The following is a 22,275-nucleotide window of genomic DNA, read 5'->3' on the forward strand; positions in this document are numbered from 1 at the left end:
CCGCCCCTGTGTTCAAATCTTAACTCTGCCATTTGCTACCTGTATGACTGGGGGAAAGCAAGCCACCTCTGAACCATCTGACTTGATGACCACCTAGGGCCTTTTTTCTCTCTAGACTTAAGATCCTATGACTTTTTCCCAAATAAAGGAGAACTCTAAAAGCCCTCTGCGATCTGACCCCAAACTATCTTTACAGCCTGATCTCAAGGTTCTGCCTGATTAATATTTAGCAGTCCTTCATTTGAACTGGGGAATAAACCTTAATCAGGAGCACACCCTGTTTTTTCTTACTCCTATGTCTTGTTTGTACAATTTCCCACTCTGAATGCCAAGCCTGGCTCCTTCTCAAACTGTTTTAAATCCCTCCCCTGTCCTTCAGGAAGAAGTTTCAGCTTCTTCATCTGCTTTTTCTCACTTATAAAATTGGGAGGGGTTGAACTGGATGACTTCCAACGTCCCTAGAAGAAACAGGGTAAGGCAGATAGCACACTGAACTCCAGGGTTTCTTGGAATCAATAAGACCAGAATTCAAATGCCTCCCCATATACTTAATAGCTATGTGACAATGGTCAGATTGCTTCAGCTTTCTGGACCTCAATTTCCTCATCTAATAAAAGGAGGGGGTTGGATTCAGTAATCTCTAAAAATCCTTTGGATCCTATGATCCCTCCAGTTAATCAATCTGTCAAAGGACATGTTGATGTATGTCAATGAATTGATGAAATAACTCCAATGTCACCCCTTTTATGGAATCTTCTCTCCCTGACGCAGGAAATCAGAAATGATTTTCCCTTCTCTGAACACCCCTCAAGCAATCAATCAGTGAGCACTTCTTAGGCACCTACTATGTTTCATGCATTTCTTAGACACAGAGACACAGATAGAAGTAAAATTATTCTAGCCCAGAGGAATTTGTAGGATATAAGCAGATAGATATATCTCAAGAAAATACAAGATAATTTTGCCAGAGGATTCAAGCAGAAAAAGACTCCTATAGGAAGTGGCCTTGGTGCTGAACCTTGAAGGACCTTCTAAGGGGCAGTGGGCGACATCCAGGGAAGAGGGGCAAGACGAGTCACTTAAGGAGTGGAAACTCCATGAGTGAGGAACAGAAAAGTTGGTCTGGACGGATCACAGAGTATGTGAAGAGAAGGAACAAGTGTTCTCACAAAATAGATAGCAAATATTAGACTGTACATAAATCAGCAGGTACACCTTAAAGCTCTGAGTAATTAGCAGCAGGAGCCACCCCCATGCTGGGAGTATAACAGGAAGCAAATAGTGGCCCTGTCATCTGATCTCTTGAGCAGTGTTTTGCCCAGAGTTGGCATTAGATAGAGGTTTGTTGAATGACTGGTAGGGAAAAGCCCCAAAGGGCACTAAGGAACTTTCCCTGGGACTTGGGGGGATCAGGTAGCATACTTTTAGCCCTCTGAAAGGTCAGAGAAGGGGCAACAGTGGCCTGGAATCCTGGGGATTTGCCCGGTTTCACCAGGATGGAGTTGTTACCTTCTAAGGTTTCCACTCAGAAAATGGAAACCTGCTGTTCTCGGAACCCTGATCCATTTTCCATCTTTTTGTCTTCCTGCTCCCAAAAGATCAAGCTAGACCAGAATGAAAATGTGTGAGGGGAAACCAAAGGAGGCCAGTCCTCGGGACAAGGGGCCAAACCAACCATCCCTAATGGCAACTAAGTGCAAGGCGGTTTTCAGAAGCAAGAATCTGAATTCTCCCCTCTCCAACACGCACTTACTCTTTTTCTCCCAAATGGCCTCTCGTCTTTCATAGCTTTCCAGTGGATAAATTCTTTATGATCCAAGCTTGTTAATAAAGGCTTAAGCTCCTTTTCTTTGCAGTCTCACCCCCTCTCCTGTATTGGATCCCAGGACAAGTTATTTTTATGCCAACATGCCCCCACCCCCTTCCATTCTTTCAGCCAAGAGTAATTTCAGAGGGCCCTGGGCTGTTTTTGTTTGTAGTGATGGTTTTGTAGAAATGCATTTGAGGACCTAAGCAGGGGCCTTTGAAATTTTAGACTGAGTAGAAGACCTAAGGAGGAAGTTTGAGTTGTCATGGAAACTTGGCTGGTGTCTATTGGCTGGAGATAGACCACTTACATGCTCAAGGCAGCTCCTTGGAAATGGAACTAGGAAGAAATTTAAGAAAACCCTTAGAGTTATGAATAGACTTAGCCCCCCTGAGGAGCAAACATTATGGATCCTAAAGACAGTTTACTTCTCTTACCTCAAGCCTCATGGTTTCCATCTCGCTATTTCCTCATTTGCTCCCATCTGGAGAAGGATGCCCCCTCCTGGAAATCCCAACATTCAGAAGCTGAAGGGTGGCTAGAAGTTAAGCGCAGAAAAAGAAAAACATTCAAGGAAGGGTCAGTTCTCAGAGCTGTGATCACGGGATCATAGATGTAGGTGTGGAAGGAACCTCTGTCATCACAAAAAAATATATATTACAGATGAGAAAAATGAGGCCTTATTTAATGGTTACTACTCACAGACCTGAGCTTTCTACTGAACCGCCCAAAGCTTTGGGCTGTTCATTTCTGATCTGAACTGCTTTGCCTCTCATTAGACAACCTAGTGACCCACCGTTCCTTGGATTCACCATCCTGGTGCCAGACTCCTCAAGAACACTCAGTGCCTTAGGCCAACTACAGGCAGCACTCCTGAACTCAAATAATCCACATGCCTCAGTCTCCCTCAGTGGCAGGGACAATAATACATCACCATATCAGGTTCTACTGGAGTTTTCTAAACAGAGACTGAAAGAAAGCTGTTTCAGATATTTGTCCATCAGATGGGAAATAGGATTAAAATTCAGTGACCAGATGCTGAATTCAGAGCAGGCATGAGACATGCAAAACCCCAGTGTAGCCCAAAGCAGATTAAAATGTAATTGGAAATATTTACCAAAATATAATCCTATGCAAATAATGCTAATTTGTGGTTTTCTAAGTCAATAAACCAGAGTCATGTTTCCATTTGAGCATTACACCATTAGATTAAATGAACACTCAAGTTACTTTTTGATGGAGAAAGTGATCTCATTGAACAAAAATCTGCTCCCACAGATACGTTTAGCTCCTTCCCCCAAAAGTCTCTTCGAATCTGCCAAACAATATTCACCAATCAGAAGTAACTGGTTGGAGCAGCTAGGTGGCGCAGTGGATAGAGCACCAGCCCTGGAGTCAGGAGGACCTGAGTTCAAATCTGATCTCTGACACATAATAATTACCCAGGTGCATGATCTTGGGCAAGTCATTTAACCCCACTGCCTTGTAAAAAAATATTTAAAAAAAAAAAGAAGTACCTGGTTGTTGGGGAAGAAAAGTTGTGTGGAGGTGCTAAATCCATTTTAGAATTTGTAATGGGAGGAAAGCCTGGCATAGCCCATCTTGGGCCTGAGCTCTGATGCTACCTGTACTATCTTGGCTAAGACACTAACCCTTTATGCCTCAGTTTATATCCCCGATTATAAAATGAGGGAATTGCATCAAATGGTCTCTAAAAGACTTTCAAGGCCTAAACCTATCTATGATCCTCTCACTGTATCCCTAGAAGTATCAGTAGCAATGATGTCATTCTCCAGAATATCAATTCCTATTTACCGAGAGAAGAATAGAATATAGGACAGTTTAGAGAAATGATCATTAAATTAGGTGAAAAGGCTCATCTCTTCCTAGTCACCTAGCCAAAGCTTCCATCCTCCTGTTGTCTGATTTGAAAATTACTTCCATTCAATGGGACTCAATTTCTTCATTTGCAAAACAGATAACTATAGCTGATTTTCCCTTTTTCTTAATTCATAGATTACTGTGATAATAAGATGTCTTAGTATCTTGGGGGAAAGGTGACTAGAAGTTCAAGCTGCTGTTATCTGATAATTTAATATTCTAGAGTCCCATGGATAATCTTAGCTTATTCCTTCTCCACACACACACACATATTCCCAAGCTAATATGCAAGAATCATTGGTTCCAAGGGCTTTAGGGGTGATCTGTTCCTCCATCATGATGGTTGGCTAGGCTAAGCTAGTTTACAGAATCTAGCCATCTTTATGATTTGCCCAAACCCAAAATAACAAAGAGGTTAAACCAAGTGTGAAGTAATTCCTTGCAATAATCCATTAAATAGGGGCAGCTAGGTGGTGCAGTGGATAAAGCACCGGCCCTGGAGTCAGGAATACCTGGGTTCAAATCCAGTCTCAGACAGTTAATAATTGCCTAGCTGTGTGGCCTTGGGCAAGCCACTTAACCCCATTTGCCTTGCAAAAAACCTAAAAAATAATAATAATCCATTAAATATACAAAAAGGAGAAGATAGAAATTTCCATGTTTCCCTACTCTGTGTTTCCTGTCATTTCCATCACTTCCATGAAACATACGGATTGATTCTGATGAATAAATCTGGGACAGGTAGGAAATTCTAAAAACTTCCTTCCTTCCTTTTTATACATTCTTTCTTCCTTCATTCCTTTTCTTCTTTCTTTTCGTTCTTGCTTTCTTAATCATTCTTCCTACCTTCATTTTTCTTTTCTACTTCCTTTCTTCCTTCTTTCCTTCCTTTTTCTCTTATTTATTTTTGGCATTTCCATCCTCTTTCATTCATTTTTCTTTCCTTCCTCTTCTTTTTTTCTTCCTTTCTTTCTCTTTTTTTTGTTTCCATACTTTCATTCTTTATTAACTTTAAATTTGTTTGCCTTTTGTTCTTAAACCACAAGGATATCTCTTTAAATCTCATCACACATGCATTAAACATTTCTCTATTACAAAGCAAATATATTTAAGTAGCCTCATAAGAACATCTGACACCATATAGAAGTCAGTATCCATCCAGTCCCCACCTCTCAAACAAAAAAGGAAGGTGGGTTTTGCCCAAAGTTCACCAAGACCAATATTGTTCATTCCAATTCATCAAAATTTAACCTATGCTAGTAATTATCATTTACATTACATAGTCATTGGGTGGTTCTGCTTTCTTTTGTCTTCATCCTTCACGTTTTCCAGGTTTCTCTTGAATTCTTCATTATTTTCTTACATGACGATAATATTCCATTTCGTATAGATGCTACTGGGTGTATATAGGATGGGGAAGGTTTAGATAGAAAATAGCTCATTTTTTTAAAATTCAGGATTTGGGGGGATTATAAATTCAATATGAGTCAACCATGTGAAACCCAGACAATCCCACTGTGCTCTGCTATGGTCCGATCCCAGCTAGGGTATTATGTTCGGTTCTGAGTACTACAGTTTAGAAAGGGTATTTATTACCTGAGAAGCTGAGAACATTCAAAAGATGCCTACAATGGACAGAGGCATGGAAACCCAGTTGATTTTAAGCCCCCAAAACAGACTTATGGAGCATGTGGTGGCTATCTTTAAGAATTCGAAGGCAGAGCTAACAGGTTGAACAATTTCAATTTTCCTCATTGGTTCCAGAAGGCAGCTCTAAGTAGAAATTGCAAGGTGACAGATTTAGCTTAGATTAGCTGGCTACTTACTGGAAATATTACGGATAATTCTTATTCTAATAGGACTTGGCTAGATGGTCTCTGGGGTCCCTTCCTTGCTGAGATTCAATGGTATTATTAAAACAGTTTAGACAACACAAATGACTTTGAAAAGTGATCATCTAGGAGGAGATCGCCAAGATGTAATTACTGTAGAACATGAGGGTATATTTCTCCACTTCTAGACAGAAGTTATACTCCCTTTGGTTTCATTTCAAAATGTCCCTTCCCTATTACTGGCATCCCTTTAACACAAAATTCCTACAACCCTGGCCCTCTAAGGGTGTTTAGGAATATATCAATGGCTTTTCTAAGAATTTTTCTCCAAGCCAGTCATAGGAAAATTGGAGTTGGAAGGAGCCTCACAGCGCATCAAATCTAACTTTCTCTTATATGGATGAGGAAATGGAGTTCCAGAGAGGTTCAGTGACTTTCCCAGAGTTACACAGATAACCCTGGTCTTGTCAGAATTTGAATCCAGATGCTTCCATATCTAGAATGCTTTCATTCCTAAGAGATACCCTATTTAATGAACTTGGAAAGGACCCAAGGTAGATCGAAGCAAAACTGTGCCTTATTGCTGAGGTTACCTCACTCCCTTGTTTCATTTTAAAAAGTCAGTAATTGGGGCGGCTAGGTGGCACAGTGGATAGAGCACCGGCCCTGGAGTCAGGAGTCCCTGAGTTCAATTCCAGCCTCAGACACTTAATAATCACCTAGCTGTGTGGCCTTGGACAAGCCACTTAACTCCATTTGCCTTGCAAAAAACTAAAAAAAAAGTCAGTAATTGTCTAGAGAACACTCAGTCTTCCTTATTTTAGGAAGATATCTAGTAGCTAGACTTCATCATCTAACCTAGCACCCCCCCCCATTTGGCAGGTGAAGAAACTGAAGCCCAGAAAGTTTGGGTGTTTGTGTGAAGTCCCATGATAAGTTAAAGGCTGAGTTGAGATCAGAACTTGGGGCTCCAGATTTCTGGTACACCATCCCTTGTTTCCCCCCTTAGCAGCAGGGTTCAACCTCCCCAGAGGCCAACCCAGCATTTCTTCCCAATGAACAATTATTTTCTTTGATGGCAAGGACTCCTGTCCTGGCATCATTGGGCTTTGGCAAGGTCATCTAACCTGAAGGGGAACCTTTAAGGCTGGAATAGGCACAAATCTATCTCAGCTGGTCTCTGCGCAGTCCTGTTCAGCTGATGGGGACTCAGCTTCTCAAACATGCCTAATGTTTAAACTCTGATTAGTGTTGGATTTGGAGGCAGAAAGATCTGTATTCAGCTTCTACTTGCCGGTGATCCTAAGCATGGAACTTTCTGTGCCTCAGTTTCTTCCACTTTAAAAGGAGGAATTGGATCTACCGGTCTCCCTGCCACTCTCTTTATCTATGAGCCTGGGAATTCTTCTCTTCAGACATTAGCAAGACTGAACCAACATCCTTCACCTACAGCACAAGTCTACAAGCCTTTGCTGGCCCAGTAGAGGGTAATGAAACCATGCAAAATATCCTCTGTAATCTGTCTGAGCCCTTGGGGATCCCTATTCCTCTCCCAGGGACACAGAACAAATCAATTTATTTTTATATGGAATGGTTCTTTGCTCCCTGCCTACCCCAACCATAGTCCCTCCAAATACCAAGGACGATTGTCAAGGTTGTGTGGCTACTTTGCCATCTGGTGGCCACTCTGGGAAATCCTCTAAGTAATGAAAAAAAAAAAAAAGACAACTGAAATGAAAAATAGTTGGCAACTTGCCTTTGGGTCACAAGCCAAAAGTTAAGGACCTGGAGGGAAGAAGGAGCATCCCAGGTGTCAGAGTTTATTAACATGAAGAGAAATGACCGCAAATGCTGCTTAACTTGGACTATAAAGGGCTGAACCAGGAGCCAGTGGTAAGGAAAGAGTTGGCCCAGCAAGAAGGATTGATTAGCCTTGTTGTACAGAGCTCCAGGGACCAAACTGGGAGCAATGGGCAGAAGGTGCAATCAGAGCTTACACAAGAACAAGAGGCTGTCTGAGGAGCCAGGACCACGGAGTCAAAGACTGAGAATTGGAAGAGACCATAAAGGTCATCTGGTTGAACTTTCCCATTTTTAGAGATGCTAAAACTGAGGTGCAGAGAGTGGTGATGACTTTCCCAAGATCGATAAACTATAGAAAGCCAGAATGGTATATTGGACGCTATGCTCAACCTGGTGTCAAGAAGTCCCATTAGCTGTGTGACCCTGGGTGACCTCTCACCGTAGCTCCTCCTTCAAACAGTTTGTTGCAGTATCAAAGACATAATCGATAAAAGGCACTTTGCAAACTGAAGTTCTACAGAAATGGCGGTTCTTGCTATTAATAATCTTCTTTCCCCTTCCCAGGGTTCTTCAAGCAAAGGCTGAATGAGTCCCCTAGTTCCAGTTCTATCTTTTAGACAATCTGCAACCTTGGACAAATCCTTTCACCTCCCTAAGCCTCAGTTTCCTTCTCTGTAGAATGGTTTAGATTTGATCAGTAAGTCAATCAAGCAGCATTTATTAAGCGCCAATTATTTATCAGGTACTGTGTTAGTTTACAACGATCTCATTGTTCACAAAACCATAGGAGGTTATTATCTCCATTACCCAGTTGAGAAAACTGAGGCAAATAGGTTTTAAATGACCAAGGTCACACATCTATGTGGGAGGCCACATTTGAACTCAGCCAGGATTCTATTCAATTGTGATGACAGATGAAAGATAATAGGATTCAGTGTCCCTTAGAACCCTGAGAGATGAACTGTGCCTTTGTTGTCTTGGAACTCTTCCCTGTCCCCCACCCAGATGCTGAGGGACTTTCTGACCTTGCACCATAACTATCAAGAAAGTGATAGTCACCTTCCTCACCCAATTCTCTCTCTAATTCTCTAACCTCCTGGCCAATTCTCTAACCACCAGATGGTGAAGTAGCCACACAACCTTGACAATGTGTCCTTGGTATTCGGAGGGACTATGGCTGGGATAGGCAGGGAGCAAAGAACCATACCATATCTAAGCACCCATGGGGTCCACATTGAAAGTGGATGCTCCCAACTGTAGTTAACTTCTAGCCATGGTCATTCACCCCAGCCTCTCTCCAGGTTCAGAGTTTCAGAGGAAGAGGGAGGGAAGGAGTTAATAGCCAGGCGCTGTCTCTGGTTACAGATCTTTGGCAGAGATGGCTGACACAGAGGTGATGGTCAGCCTGGACCCTTCATGTTCCATGCTCAAGGGATGGTTCTATGCTCCCAGGAGTAGAATAGTGAATTTGAGAGGGTTTCTCTGACTATTGCACCCTCTCTTTTATAAATTTCCCCCTGATCCCAGCAGCTAGAAATGGTTGCCCCTCTTGGAATCTCTGAGTCAAAGAATGAAAAAGCTAGAGGAAGGGACCTAAGGGACCAGTCCTGAACAAGAAATGGGACCATAGATCTGAAGTTGGATGAACCCCAAGGACCACCCTATATTCCCCCATTGGACTGGGAGCTCCTTCCTTGAAGGCAGGGACCATCTTTTCACTTTCTTCATACCCTCAGCATTTAGCACAGTATAAACTGATTGACTGACGGAGTGGGGATTCAGAAGTAATAATACTGTAAACAATCAAGTCCCTTAGGGTTACCCCTAAAACCTGAGGGGAGACATGGTGGTCTGTCACCTTCTGGGGTACAAATGAAATTTGGGGGAATAGCTCAGGATGGGAGGCTAGAAGAAAATGGGTTATAGATTTAGAGCTGAAAGAGACCCCAGAGGCTCTCCCCCTCATTTTGCAGATGAAGACACTAAGGTTCCTGAGAGTCAGTGATTTTTTTCCCCAAGATCACATAGGGTGAATCAGGGACTTGAATCCAGGTCTCCTGGCTTTGAAGATTCAAGACTCTTTTTAATGTATGATGCTGTCCCTCTGAGGTTTCAATTAATAGAGTACCTATTTCATCCAAAACTCAGCCTAGATAAGTTGAAAGACCCAGGGTGGCCCCAGTCATTAATTTGTCCCAGACTTTCTCCTAGTCAGAACAGAGCTTTGATCAAGAAGGCCCATGCCATTGAAACCACTAGGCATTGAAATTTGGAAGACATGTATAATCAGAGATGGTAGTTAGCAAATGTGTGTGTTTGAATATGTGTTTAATGATCTTGCTGGGGAAAGGACGTAGGACCATATAACTATGGCTAAAAGAGAGGTTAAGACTTGTCCAAGGTCATATGGCTAGTAAGAGTCTGAGGTGGTGGGTGGGATTGAACAAGGCCTTCCCGACTTGAGTCCAGTGCTCTCTCCTCAACCACACCAGACCTTATTCTCAGATCTTTCCATTTCTTTGTACTTTTTGTATTTATTGTCTTTGTGACAATATTGCAACAGCCCTGGACTTGGAATCAGGAAGACTCACAAGTACATATCTGAACTCAGACACTTACTAACGCTGTAACCCTGAACAAGTCCCTTAAACCTGTGTGCCTTAGTTTCCTCGTCGGTGAAATAAGCTGGAGAAGAAAAAGGCAAACCGCTCCAGCATCTTTGCCAAGACTTCATAACTGAAAAAACCTAACTAAACATAACAACATCCCCACGTATTTTGTCCAGTCATTCATCTCTTTACAGCCATTAATTAAATGCTTACTTTGTGCCAACTGTTGGTCTTGGCACTGAGGATACAAAGATAAGAGAGAAGAACAACATATACAATCAATAGATCAAGTAAAAAGCATTTAATAATTGTGCCAAGCACTATGTCAAGCCCTAGGGAGACAAGTATAAAAGTCAAACAGTCCCTGCCCTCAGGAGAAGGAGGGAGACATAACATATACCAAATAGATCCAAGATGGGAGAATATGGTGGGGGGAAGGGGCATGGGGGGGGAGACAGTATGTAATAGTGTCAAACTTTTTTAATATGTTGGCTAGTTATACTGAAATGGATTTTTCCTTTTTTATTCTTTGTTAGAAATTAAGCAATGTCTCTCTGGAAGAGGAAAGTGAGAGAAATACTCTGGGAAATGGTGATATAAAAGATATCAATTTAAATGTATTTTTGAAAGGAACAGAGAAGGAAGAAATGGAAAAGGAAGGACAGAGAGATAAGAGACAGAAAAATGAGTCAGAGGCAGTCCCCATTCCACTGATGGGAGACAACCTTCACAAAGACACAGAGGCAGAGACGAGACATTGTGTATGGAAAGAACAGATGACCATTTGGGCCAGAAAATTGACTAATTCATGAAGAAGAAGAATTTGTAATCAATCCAGAAAGACAAGTTAGAACCAGATTTTATTCCAGACAGAAGAATTTAAATTTAAATTTTTTCCTAAAGTTGGGAAAGTGAAATAATAAGATATGTCCTCAGTGTGGTAGCCATGTGAATGAAAGTTTAAAGAACAGAGCATGGAGAAAGGGAGAGCAGTCAGGATTGCAACAGACCTGACAAGAGATGAGATGATAATCCCAAAGATTCCAGCTTCTGGGATAAATAATCATTCTTTAATGCAAACTGAAGACACTATGTCAGAAACTAGGCATAGACCAGCATCTCACATCTTATATTACAGTAAGATCAAAATGGGTATAGGATTTAGACACAGACCAATTAGATATAAACCAATTAGAACAAAGAACAGTTTACCAGTCAGATCTATGGAGAGGGGAACAGTTTATGAACAAAGATGAGTTAGAAAAAAATTATAAAATGCAAAATAGATAATTTTGATTACATTAAATTGAAGTTTTTGTACAAATAAAACCAATGCAACCAAGATTAAAAGAAAAGCAGTAAATTAGGAAACCATTTTTACAACTAGTGTTTCTGACAAAGGACTCATTTCTAAAATATAGAGAGAACTGAGTCAAATTTGTAAGAATACAAATCATTCCCCAATTGATAAATGGTTAAAATCCATGAAAAGGCAATTTTCAGATGAAGTAATTAAAGCAATCCATAGACATATGAAAAAATGTTCTAATCAATATTGATTAGAAAAATACAAATTAAAATAACTCTGAGATGCCACCTCACATCTATCAGATTGGCTAATGTGATGAAAATGATCAATGTTAGAGGTGATGTTAGAAAAATAGGATACCAATGCATTGTTGATAGAGTTGTGAACTGATCCAACCTTCCTGGAAAGCAATTTTGAATTATGTTCAAAGGGTAATAAAACTGTGTATAGCCTTTGGTCCAGCAATATCTCTACTAGATCTGTATTCCAAAGAGATTATGAAAAAGAGTAAAAAACTCATATGTACAAAAATATTTATAGTGGCTCTTTTCATAGTGGCAAAGACTTGGAAATTAAGGAGATACCCATCAATTGGGGAATGGTTAAACAAACTGTGGTATAGGAATGTGATGGAACACTATTTTCTATGAGAAATCTATAAGAATTTTCTATAAGAAATCATGAGGGACAGGACTTCAGAATAGCCTGGAAAGACCTGCATGAACTGCTGAGTGAAGTGAGCAGAACCAGAAGAACATTATACATAGTAACAGCAACAACGGGAGATGATTAGCTATGATGGGCTTGTTCACTTCAGAAGTACAATAATCAAAGACAATTTTTTAAAAACTTATGATGGAAAATATCATCCATATCCAGAGAAGGAACTGTGAAGTTTAAAAACTTCACCAACAAAGCTTACGATTTTCAATTTTAAAAGTTGTCTTACATATTAATTTTTTTTCTCTCCAATGTTTTGATTTGATTCTTCTTTACATGTGTAGCCTGTATTAAATAGCTTTCTGTCAGAGGGAGGGGGAGGGAGAAAAATGTAAAACTCAAAAACCTTGCAAAACTGATTGTTGAAAATTATCATTGCATGTAGTTGGAAAAATAAATAAAATATATTTACAAGAAAAGAAAAGAAAATTTAGTGGTGATTGAAAAAATAGATGAGAGCACAAACTAGAGAAGTGACCTTATATGTGCAGAGAAGGGGAAGGTTCTGAGTAATGGGAAATTGAGATTGACAAAACTTGACCAATGATTGAATGGCTATGAGGGTTGAAAGAGAGAAGAGAGTCAGGATTTGAGTTGAGATTGCAAACTAGGTTAAATGGAAAGTAGGTGGTGATGGTGGTGGTGTCCTTAATAGAAATAGGCAAGTTAGGAAGAGGGATAGGTTTGGGAGGGGGAAAGAAATGTTCCAATTTGGACATATTGAATTTGACAGTATTTTTCATGTATTTACTAACATGAATAATATAGTTATGAATGCTTTGAGACAAATAGATTCTTTTTTCCTTTATGTAATATTTTTAGGATAAATTCGTGACAATAGAATTACTGGGTTAAAAAAATCTGAATAACTTTGTCACACATTATTTATTGCTATATAGTTATTCGATATGGGCAGGTAACTCAACCAATTATGGTCTAGGCAAATTTCTAAGGTTCTAAATTACAAGGAAGGACTGGCCAGCATACTTACAAGAGTTTCCTAAGGCTGCCCATTGGCAGCCATTTCATTTAATTCTATATTTCTGATCAGAATTGTTTTATCACCTCTAATTGAGGTTTGGAAAATCTGAATGCTAGCTTCTGCCTTCTGCAAGGTCTACAGGTCTCTCCAGTTATAAATCTGAAGGCAGCTTTGACTCTGTGAAATGGCCTAGCCCCCCTCTAATTGCTTTTGAAAGTTTGGGTTTTGAAAAATTTGGGTTTACACAATTACAAGGGGAAGGGGAAGGGAGAAGTGTAGGTGCTGATGTAGATCTAGCTCCTGCCAAATTAAAGATAGCCAGTAGCTGTCCGAGAGGGGACTGATTCAAAATAATCCATTATTTAGAACTGAGTAGATCATGAAACCAGAGCACTACTAACACCCAGGCTGATGTTCAGGAAGGTCCTAGATTAACTGGCAGAGAGGGCCAGCAAATACAAATCCTTTGTCTGGTTATGATTTTTCCTATATTGCAGTAACTCAGAGTGTTCCCCAAAGGTCCAGAACTAAAACTGAAACTAGAAAATGTTCAGAAACAAAATAAACATTAGGAGTGGGGGAACCTCTGACCTCCAGAAGGCTTGAAAAATCATTTGGTCTGGCCCTGCCTAGGCAGCTGCAGGCAGGACTTGAAATTCAATAAATCTAAGAGCTTTTTTAGGGTTAGGATTTTTAAGCTGATAATTTTATGTGACCCTCGAACAATGTTATAAATCTCTAAATGGTTTTTGGTAGCTTTACCTGCTTTACGTGAACCCAGGACATGATAAGGATCCCAAAGCTCCAATACTAATTTTACAGTTTTGGTAACTGAGGCACACATTTATCCGGAAGCAGTGACAGAGCTGGGACCCCAACCTAGGTCTCCTGACTCCAGAGTCAGTGATCTCCCTAGTTCACCACAGTTATCTAGCCCTTGGCAATGACCTTGGTAGAGTTCATTCTAACCCAAGAGGGAAATCAGAACAGAGAACAGATTTAGGAGAAAAAGGAAAAGGTTCATTTTGTCTAAGAGGCACTTCCAGGTGTATATAGGATTATAAACAGGTGGAGTTTTTAGGGGAAAAGTCAGCCCTGGAGGAACAGTGTATTTCTACAAGTCAAGTAGTATTCAGAAGCAAATAAAAGCAAAGAGACAGGCTCTGCCCTAATTAAAAACAGGAGTTGGTAGATTGATGCCAAGAGAAGAGGCATCCACTAAGAATATAGTGGAGACAGTCAACCATGGAATCAAAGGGGTCAAGGGTATACCATAGCCTAGTTCAGAGAAGGCCAAGGAAAAAGTCCTTAAGCAACAGGAGGAATCAGGGATTAAAAAAAGAAAACAATCCCTGCCCTCAAGAAGCTTACCTTCTAATGGGAGGAAATAGCCTATATAGTGGGAAATACAAAATACATACCATAGAATTTGGAAGAGGTCAGACCCCAAAGTCTTGTTGTTAGGAGGTAGCCTGGGAGATGACCCTGGAGGTAGAGGAGAGAAGACAGTACATTCCTCCTTCCTCTATCAGAGACAGCCTTAGGACAAAAGCTAAGAGATGGGGCTGGAATGGAAAGGCCCATGGGCTGAAATCCAAAAAGACATGTTGGAAGGACATCACAAAGGGTTTGAAATGACAAACAGAGGAGTTTGTATTGGACAGGAGTGAGGTAATTAAAGGAAATCAGAAGCCACTGGAGCTTCTTAACCAAGTAATGAAGTGATTGGTCCCAGGCTTACTTGACAGGTGAATGGATGATGGATTGGAGAAAGGAGAGACTAGAGAAGGGGAGACCAGTTGGGAGGCTAGGCCTAGAGATGATGATGAGGGCTTGAACCAGGGTGGCTGCCATGTTGGTGAAGAAAGGGTATAGGATATCCACATTCTATTACACTCAGCTGAAATATGGATTGAATTGCTGGAGTATTTTTTTCCTATTCCCTTTTTTATTGTTTAAGAAAATGGCTCTCTAAGGAAGGAAGTGAGGAGAGAATATTAAAAAATAAGGGTGACATGAAAACAAAACATAATAATTTTTTAATATGTATTTTTATTTTAAGGGGAGGAAAAAAATCAAAGGTGACCTCAGAGCTTTTCCCCACAAGGAGACCCAACCCAGGGTTTACATACAAACCCTTCATGATGTCTTTCCAACATGTCTTTATGGATTTCACCCCATGGGCCTTTCTATTCCAGCCCCATCTCTTAGCTTTTATCAAGAGGCTATCTTTGATGGAGGAATGTACTGCCTTCTCTCCTCTATGTCTTGGAGGGGGGGGCAGATCCCTTCCAGGTCACTTCCTAACAACATTATCTTGATTCTCTCCTCTCTGGAACAGTTTGCAATTTGTCCTTGCTGTCTTCACCTGTGTGATTCCTATACATCCCACTCTGCAAATTCTCTTGAGAGGAATCTATCCTTTCTCCAATTCTTTGACTACCTTGTTGATACAGGGCAAGTCTCAGGTCTCTCTGTTCCCACCCACTCTCCCCCAAGGATTGAGCCCCAATACCCTTCAGGGAGCTCTATGACTCCTAGTCATAATATTGAGGTGGAGGTTGCACAACCAACCCCCTTGGGGTTGCTATTTATTATGTCACAGGACAGATATGGCCTTTATTTATTAACTGTTCAAAGTCCTGCTCTAGAAACCAAACAGAAAGAAAGGGTTGGAATCATCTTTGATGTAAAAATAAAAGATATCCACAAAATGTTTCTCCCCTTCTCCCACTAATTGTACCAGCACCAATCACAAATTTGGACAAACATACTCAGAAAAAGTTTGCCGTTGGTATAAACTTCCCAGGCGGGTACAAATCGAGGCACTTTAATAAGTGACATCTAAATAGTGAGAATTGACTTGATAGAGTAGATCTTCAACCTGACTATACTATGTGCCCCTGGGCAAGCAACCTAACCTCTATTTGTCTCAGTTTCCTAATCTGTAAAATTTCCTCACAGGGTTGTTGGGAGGGTTGTTATATTGCATATAGTAAGTGTGTTACAAAAGTTATTGTTGTTGCTACACTGGACATACTTTTAACAGAAAGAAATAAGTAAAATGATTCGGTGGACTTGATCGCGATGGGGAAGAAATTCTGGTATGGGAAGCTTTCCCCCCCCTCAAATTCTGTCAGAGAAGGCCAGCCCTGAACTGCTCATCTTTTTTGGAGCCAATGACACTGCTCTCTTGATGTTCCTCAAGTAGGACTCTCCATCTCCTGACTTCATGCATCTTCCCTGGCTACGTCCCGTACCCAGAATGCTTTCCCTTGAAACCTTGAGTTTAACCTCAAGGTTCAGCCTAAACGTCATTTCTCAAAATGCTTACCGATTCATACTCCCACACACACCCACACAAAAGGAATTTGCACTTAACTTATGTTTTGCACTTGCTTATCCATGTAAATATTGTTCTTCTTCCCACCCTGCTTCTCACCAAGTACATTAAAAGCTCCTTGCATCCAAGAACCAGAGTTTTTGTTATTGTATCCCCAGGAGTGCCCCATATAAAGCAGGCATTTAATTAATGCTTGCCAAATTGAATTAATACAACCAATCCAGGAACCATTCTGACAGGTATAAGTGACATTATGCTGCTGTAGGCTGCCACCTCTCCAACAAGGGGAGGGAGATATGTTTCCTGATAGAACAGGACCAAGAGTACTGTGCTTTTCATATGCATCTCTTATGGTCTTTTGTATCATTTTCCTGATTCTACTGATTTCACTTTGCATCAGTTCATACAAGTCTTCAGTCTGAGGAAGGCGACAACAAACCAGAAGAACAATTTGTATAATAATACCAAATAGACAAAGAATTCCTATCAACACAATCACCAACCATGATTCTGGAGAGCTAAAGATTAAGTTCACTGACCTTCTTGCCAGAGAAGTGATAGTGTTGCTGATGAGATATAGAGGTAAAGACAGAAGAGCTTAAGGCCACTGAAAAGGCAAAAGAATTCAAATGCTCCCTAGGATTTTTTTTTTTAAATTGTTCAAGTTTTATTACAAAGTAGACAAGTTTGAAACTTTTCCTCCTCCCAGAGTCAACAAGTGCTTTTAGAGTGAATAACAAAAGGTCAGGTGCAGTTGCTTGGTAGACAGAGACTGAGACAGAGAGAGAGGGAGATAAGGAAAGACAGTCAGAGAGCTGACTGGGCCAGGGAGAGGGGACCAGTTGCAGTGGATGTCCAACCCAGGTTTTATAGCTTTACCCCTTTTCTGGGCACTGAGGGCAAGAGGGGAACTCTCTCCCTCTCACCTGGAACCCAGGAGGAGGTTGGAAGCTGGGGGTTGGGAATGAGGAGATAGGATGTAAATTTTACATTAAACAATGAAACAATAGGAGTCAATTTACACCTCAAGAACGAAGACCCTCCACCCATTTAACAAGATTTAACATCATTTAAGATTAAAGAATTTCTAGCTATAAATGTATATATTCATAATTCTATGCATCAATAGAATTAAAATCTGAAGGAGACATGCATTCTTTGTGTATAGCCAATGTGAGATTTGGGGGTTTTTTGGTCAGGGAAAAAAAGTGGATGGCTTCCTATGACTGTCTGAATTCCTTCACTCCATCATTTCATAGACCAGTAATACTCTATAACATTCATGGGCCATCCATTCCCAAGCAATGGGCATCTTTATTTCCAGTTCACTGCTCCACAAAAAGTGCTGCAAAGAATATTTTGCTACCTGCGAGTCTCTCTGTCTTGACATTCTCGGGTAATGTGCCTCTAAATTGGGTCTTAGTCCCATTACTTTTTACAGAGTAATTGCATGTGAAGCCTCTGATCCTTAAGCTATAGCACTGAGGGGAGTGGTTCTATATTGGCTTTCAGCATACATTAAGACCAGGAAACCTGGAAAACCCCATGTGTCATTGTTCTTGAATAACTTTTTCTTCTTTTCAAATGGCTTTAAAGATTTGACTGTCCCCCTTACCTTCCTTCCTCTTTCCATGAAGAATCTGAACTGGATACTGGTCTCAGACACTTTCTAGCCTATCTTGAGCCCTATTGCAGGGTCAGTCATGAGGTACAGATCCTAGGAGAGGAAAAAAGCAAGGTTTTAGAGGACAAAGAGCTCCAGATTTGGAGTTGAAAGACCTCAGTTTGAATCCTGGCTCTGCTATTCCCTTCTCACATGCTCCAAGGGCAGACAGACCCTTTACCTGTCTAGGTCACTTCCTCATCTTCAAGGAGGAAAACTGGACATCCTTTCCATTTCTAAGTCTATGACTCTATGACCACTGGAACTAGTTAGACTATTCACACTACAGTCGGACTTGGACAGAGATGGATGACTATCCTCTCCCTGATCCTAGATACCTGATTCATTACTATTCCTCTCTTCAATGGATAAAGCACCAGGCTTGGAGTCAGGGAGACCTGAGTTCAAACCTGGGCTCAGACATTTGCTAGCTGTATGACCCTGGGCAAGTCACTTCACCCCATTTTTCTCAGTTTCCTCATTGGCAAAGATACTGGAGTGGTTTGATATTTCCTTCTCCAGCTCATTTTACAGATGAGATCATGAAGAGTCAGACATGGCTGAAAATGACTGAACCTCAACATCTTTTACCTTTAACTCATATGATCTAAAATTGGGTTGTTTTGTCACCTGGGTTTGGGGCATGGTGCTATGGAAAGTATAGTATTATCAAACTAGGTGGTGCAGTGGAAGCCTAGTCAGGAAGCCTCAAGTTCAAATCCTGCTTCAGACACCTACTAGCTGTGTGAGTGTGGGTAAGTCACTTAACACCTGGATGCCTTGGTTTCCTTGTCTGTAAATTGGAACTAATAATAATAGACTCTCAGGTTTGTTGTGAGGATCAAAGAACATAATATTTTTAAAGCATGTGGCATATAGTAGGCACTAAATAAATGCTTCTTTCCTTTCCTTTCTGACTTCCTTTCATTAAAGTCAGAAACCCTGAGTTCAAGCTCCACTTTTGCAGATTTATGAGTGACTTTTTTCTGACAGAATAATACCTCAAGGACAAGGACTGTTTCATTGTTGCTTTTGTATTCCTAACCCCTGGCACAGAGGTATACAGCAGGTTTCTAATATATGCTTGTGGGACCCTAGGCAAGTCACTTAACCTGAATGAGCCTGTGGTTCCTCATCTGTCAAATGGGGTAGAGGCATGGGGGTGTCGGGACACCTGGGTTCAAGACCTGCTCCTATCCACCTGAGCAAGGTTAAATGTAACCCATCACTGCCCACCAGAGCTCCCAAGTTATACTTCAGGGTGGGCTCTGTATTGGTAAAAGGCATTCCTCAGTGGCAACCCCATGACCAGTGAAGTCCTACATGTGGCTTTAAGAAATGGGATTAGAATACTTGTCCTGCCTCCCTCATAAGTCTTATAAACCCTTCAGCCCTCAGGACAGAACGGGCATCAGAGGAAGCCCCCGCATCTGGAGCCAGGTCTAGAATCCTGGCCTCACTACCACTCCTAGATGACCCTGGGCAAGTGACCTGACCTCTATGGGCCTCAATTTCCCCATCTGCAGCATGAGGGGAATAGAGAAGAGGATTATTTCAGCTCTTTTTAGAGCTGATCCTTTAATCCTACTTATTCCTCAAGAATGGGGGTGCCACCAGAGAAGTTTGAGCCTTGCCATCTTCCCTGAGGAAACCCCCCCATTTCTAATGAGTGCGCCCTCCTTGCCCCTCTTTACAGCTTCACTGTACTCTGAAATGCAGAGGGATAGAACAGAGAGAGCTGGGGGAGTCATGGCCCATCCGGACTACAAAGATTGGAACGCAGAACTTATCAAGCCCAAGAAGCTGACAAATCCTGTAAAAGCCTCCAGAAGTCACCAGGAGCTGCATAGGGAGCTCCTCATGAATCACAGAAGGTGAGGGGGGGGAGGGGGATGGAATCTCCAAGGGAGATCCTGAGCATCCTCAGCTGGAGACTCTTGGTTGTCATGGAAACTGGGTACCAAAAAAAGATTAGAACTTACCTCTACATAGATCAACTATTTCAGTGCCATCCAGGTTTTTAAAACTATGTACTCCTTTCAGTTATGCATGGGTCCAATAGCTCTATATTTACTTTTTTTATAAATGATGTAATCTTATATACTTATAATTGCTCATTATTAATATAGTTAATTAAATATACATAACATAAATATAATTACTATTATATTATACATACTTATGTTCATTATAAATCTTACACAAAAATTAAAATTTTTAAAAGGGGAGATGAAGATGAAATATTTTGGAAAATTTTTTAATTACTAGAGGCAAAACAAACCTTTTTGCTTTGACTCCAATTATTAATAATAATATTTTCACAAAAGTTATGGGATAGAATATCCCTTTTTTAAAAAAAAAATCTTGGATAAGTTCCATGTGATATAGCAATTTCCAGCCTCAGAGACTTACTAGCTGTATGACCCTGGGCAAGTCACCTAAATGAGTTGGAGATGGAAATGGCAAATCACGCCAGGATCTTTGCCAAGAAAACCCCAAATGGGGAGTGAAAATGGCTGAACAATAGCAACCATGAAATGGAGATTTAAAACTTTAGATCTAAGATCTGTATTTCAATATGTGAAATATTTACATATTTCAATAATTATCATAGCTTTTAACAAATGTACCAGACAAGGCTCTGAAAGCCCCCACAGAAGGATATAACCAACTACACCTACTAAAACATAATCTTCATTTTTCAAAGCCATCCAGAAAATATGCAAAGGCTTTTGATGGCATCCAACTGGAAAATTTCCAGCTTCACTGATGGCAATCAATTATTCCTACAAACCAGTCAGAAGGTGTTGCAATTTTATATTTTTAACAAAATTCACTGAAGCTCTAGAAGATTTTTAATTACATTTCAAAATCGTTTCCAAGTTTTTAACTTATTTTTTTAGTCTTTGCAAGGCAATGGAGTTAAGTGACTTGCCCAAGGTCACACAGCTAAGTTATTAACTTTTAACTGAATAAAGATGAGAATTTTTACAAGTCATGTATATCATTTTCAGCAAGTCAGAGAGGAAACAGTAAGTACCCAGATGAAGAGGGTGGTTCACAGTTCAAAAGGCTGCAGAGTCATCAGGAAGGATGAGGACTGAGAAAAAGTCCACTATATTTGGCAATTAAGAGGTTGTTCGAGACGGAGCAATTCTCAGCTGAGAGGGGAGAGAAGTGTAATGAGGGAGATAATTAACCTGGGAGTCTGGAGGGATGTTAGTACCCTTGCAGGAAAGAGGGGAGTTTGGTAGGAAAGGGAAAAACAATGTGATAAAGTGGACAATGGCTCCTATCCACAAATCTACTCATTCTGTTTCCAATGAAAATTGAAAAGAGTGGCGTTTCTCTCACCTACCACTACCAGGCCTGGATCAAGGTTAGGTTAACAACCATGAGGGTACATGAAAAGAGGCCAGTGGCAGAAGGGGAGAAAGAATCTTAGGCAATAATGGGTAAAGAAGGCCATGTAGCCAAGTTGAGGACATCTACTGACTACTGAGGTGGTGCAAGATGCAATCCATCTACCCTATTGGGTGGCATTCGGCCATCTCGGGAGCTAGGTGACCATGTACCTCTCAAAGCCTCAGTTTTCTTTCTCTGTAAAATGAGAATGATAGTAGTTTCACTAGAAAAGAATGATAGTTATGCCTTGAAAGAGGAAGGGGATTTGCTGAGGAAGGGGATTAGATCGGTCCTTTTGGGTCCCAGAGGCAAAATAGGAGAAAATGGATTAAAAGAGGCTGAGTCTCACCTACCATTGACACATACTATATGACTGTGGGCAAATTATTTAACCCCTCAGTCTCCCCAGACTACTCTCTAAGACTAGTTCAAACCCTGCTCTTGCCTAGCAGCTGGTGACTTTGGGCTGGATACTTTAGTGAGTTCACAAAATACAATTTCCATATCGAGAGTTCTCCATGCCAGTGAAACCCCAGATCCAAACCAAAAATATGAAGTAAAGATAATGCATAAAGGAGGACTTTCCAGCCCCTTTTCCTTCTTGAGGACCATTATAGTTCAGGTAATAATACCTCTTTGCCCAAATGTCTGACTGAGTGCAATAACCAGATTGATTCTACATCTTTTTTATTGATCTTATTTACAATTAATTGGTTTTATCCTATAACTGCCTAAGTCATGTTTCTTTGTGTATAAACTTTAGATCAGAAATTCAGTTGATTTGTAATAAGTTAAGATTAGAAATTCAGTTCTGGCACTCATTACTCTATTCTTGCCTCAAGGAAATCTGCTATCCTTGGGGGTTCAGGTAGACAGCATGGAGTCTGAGCTAGCATGTTTGTATCGCCAAACTATCCTTCA

The 22,275-nt window shown here is 40.7% G+C and overlaps 1 protein-coding gene across 2 annotated transcripts in view; it reads left to right on the top strand.

Annotated features, from left to right (window-relative positions):
• The window catches only part of FAM107A (family with sequence similarity 107 member A), a 133,504-nt gene that overhangs the window by 104,586 nt on the left and 6,643 nt on the right, over positions 1-22,275 (top strand). For both annotated transcript variants that reach the window (XM_074198867.1, XM_074198868.1), the window contains one exon: positions 19,646-19,823. In XM_074198867.1, the coding sequence (XP_074054968.1) occupies positions 19,646-19,823 (178 nt within the window). The remainder of the gene's footprint in view (positions 1-19,645; positions 19,824-22,275) is intronic.

Source organism: Macrotis lagotis, chromosome 8, assembly GCF_037893015.1.
Source record: "Macrotis lagotis isolate mMagLag1 chromosome 8, bilby.v1.9.chrom.fasta, whole genome shotgun sequence".
Taxonomy (NCBI): Eukaryota; Metazoa; Chordata; class Mammalia; order Peramelemorphia; family Peramelidae; genus Macrotis; species Macrotis lagotis.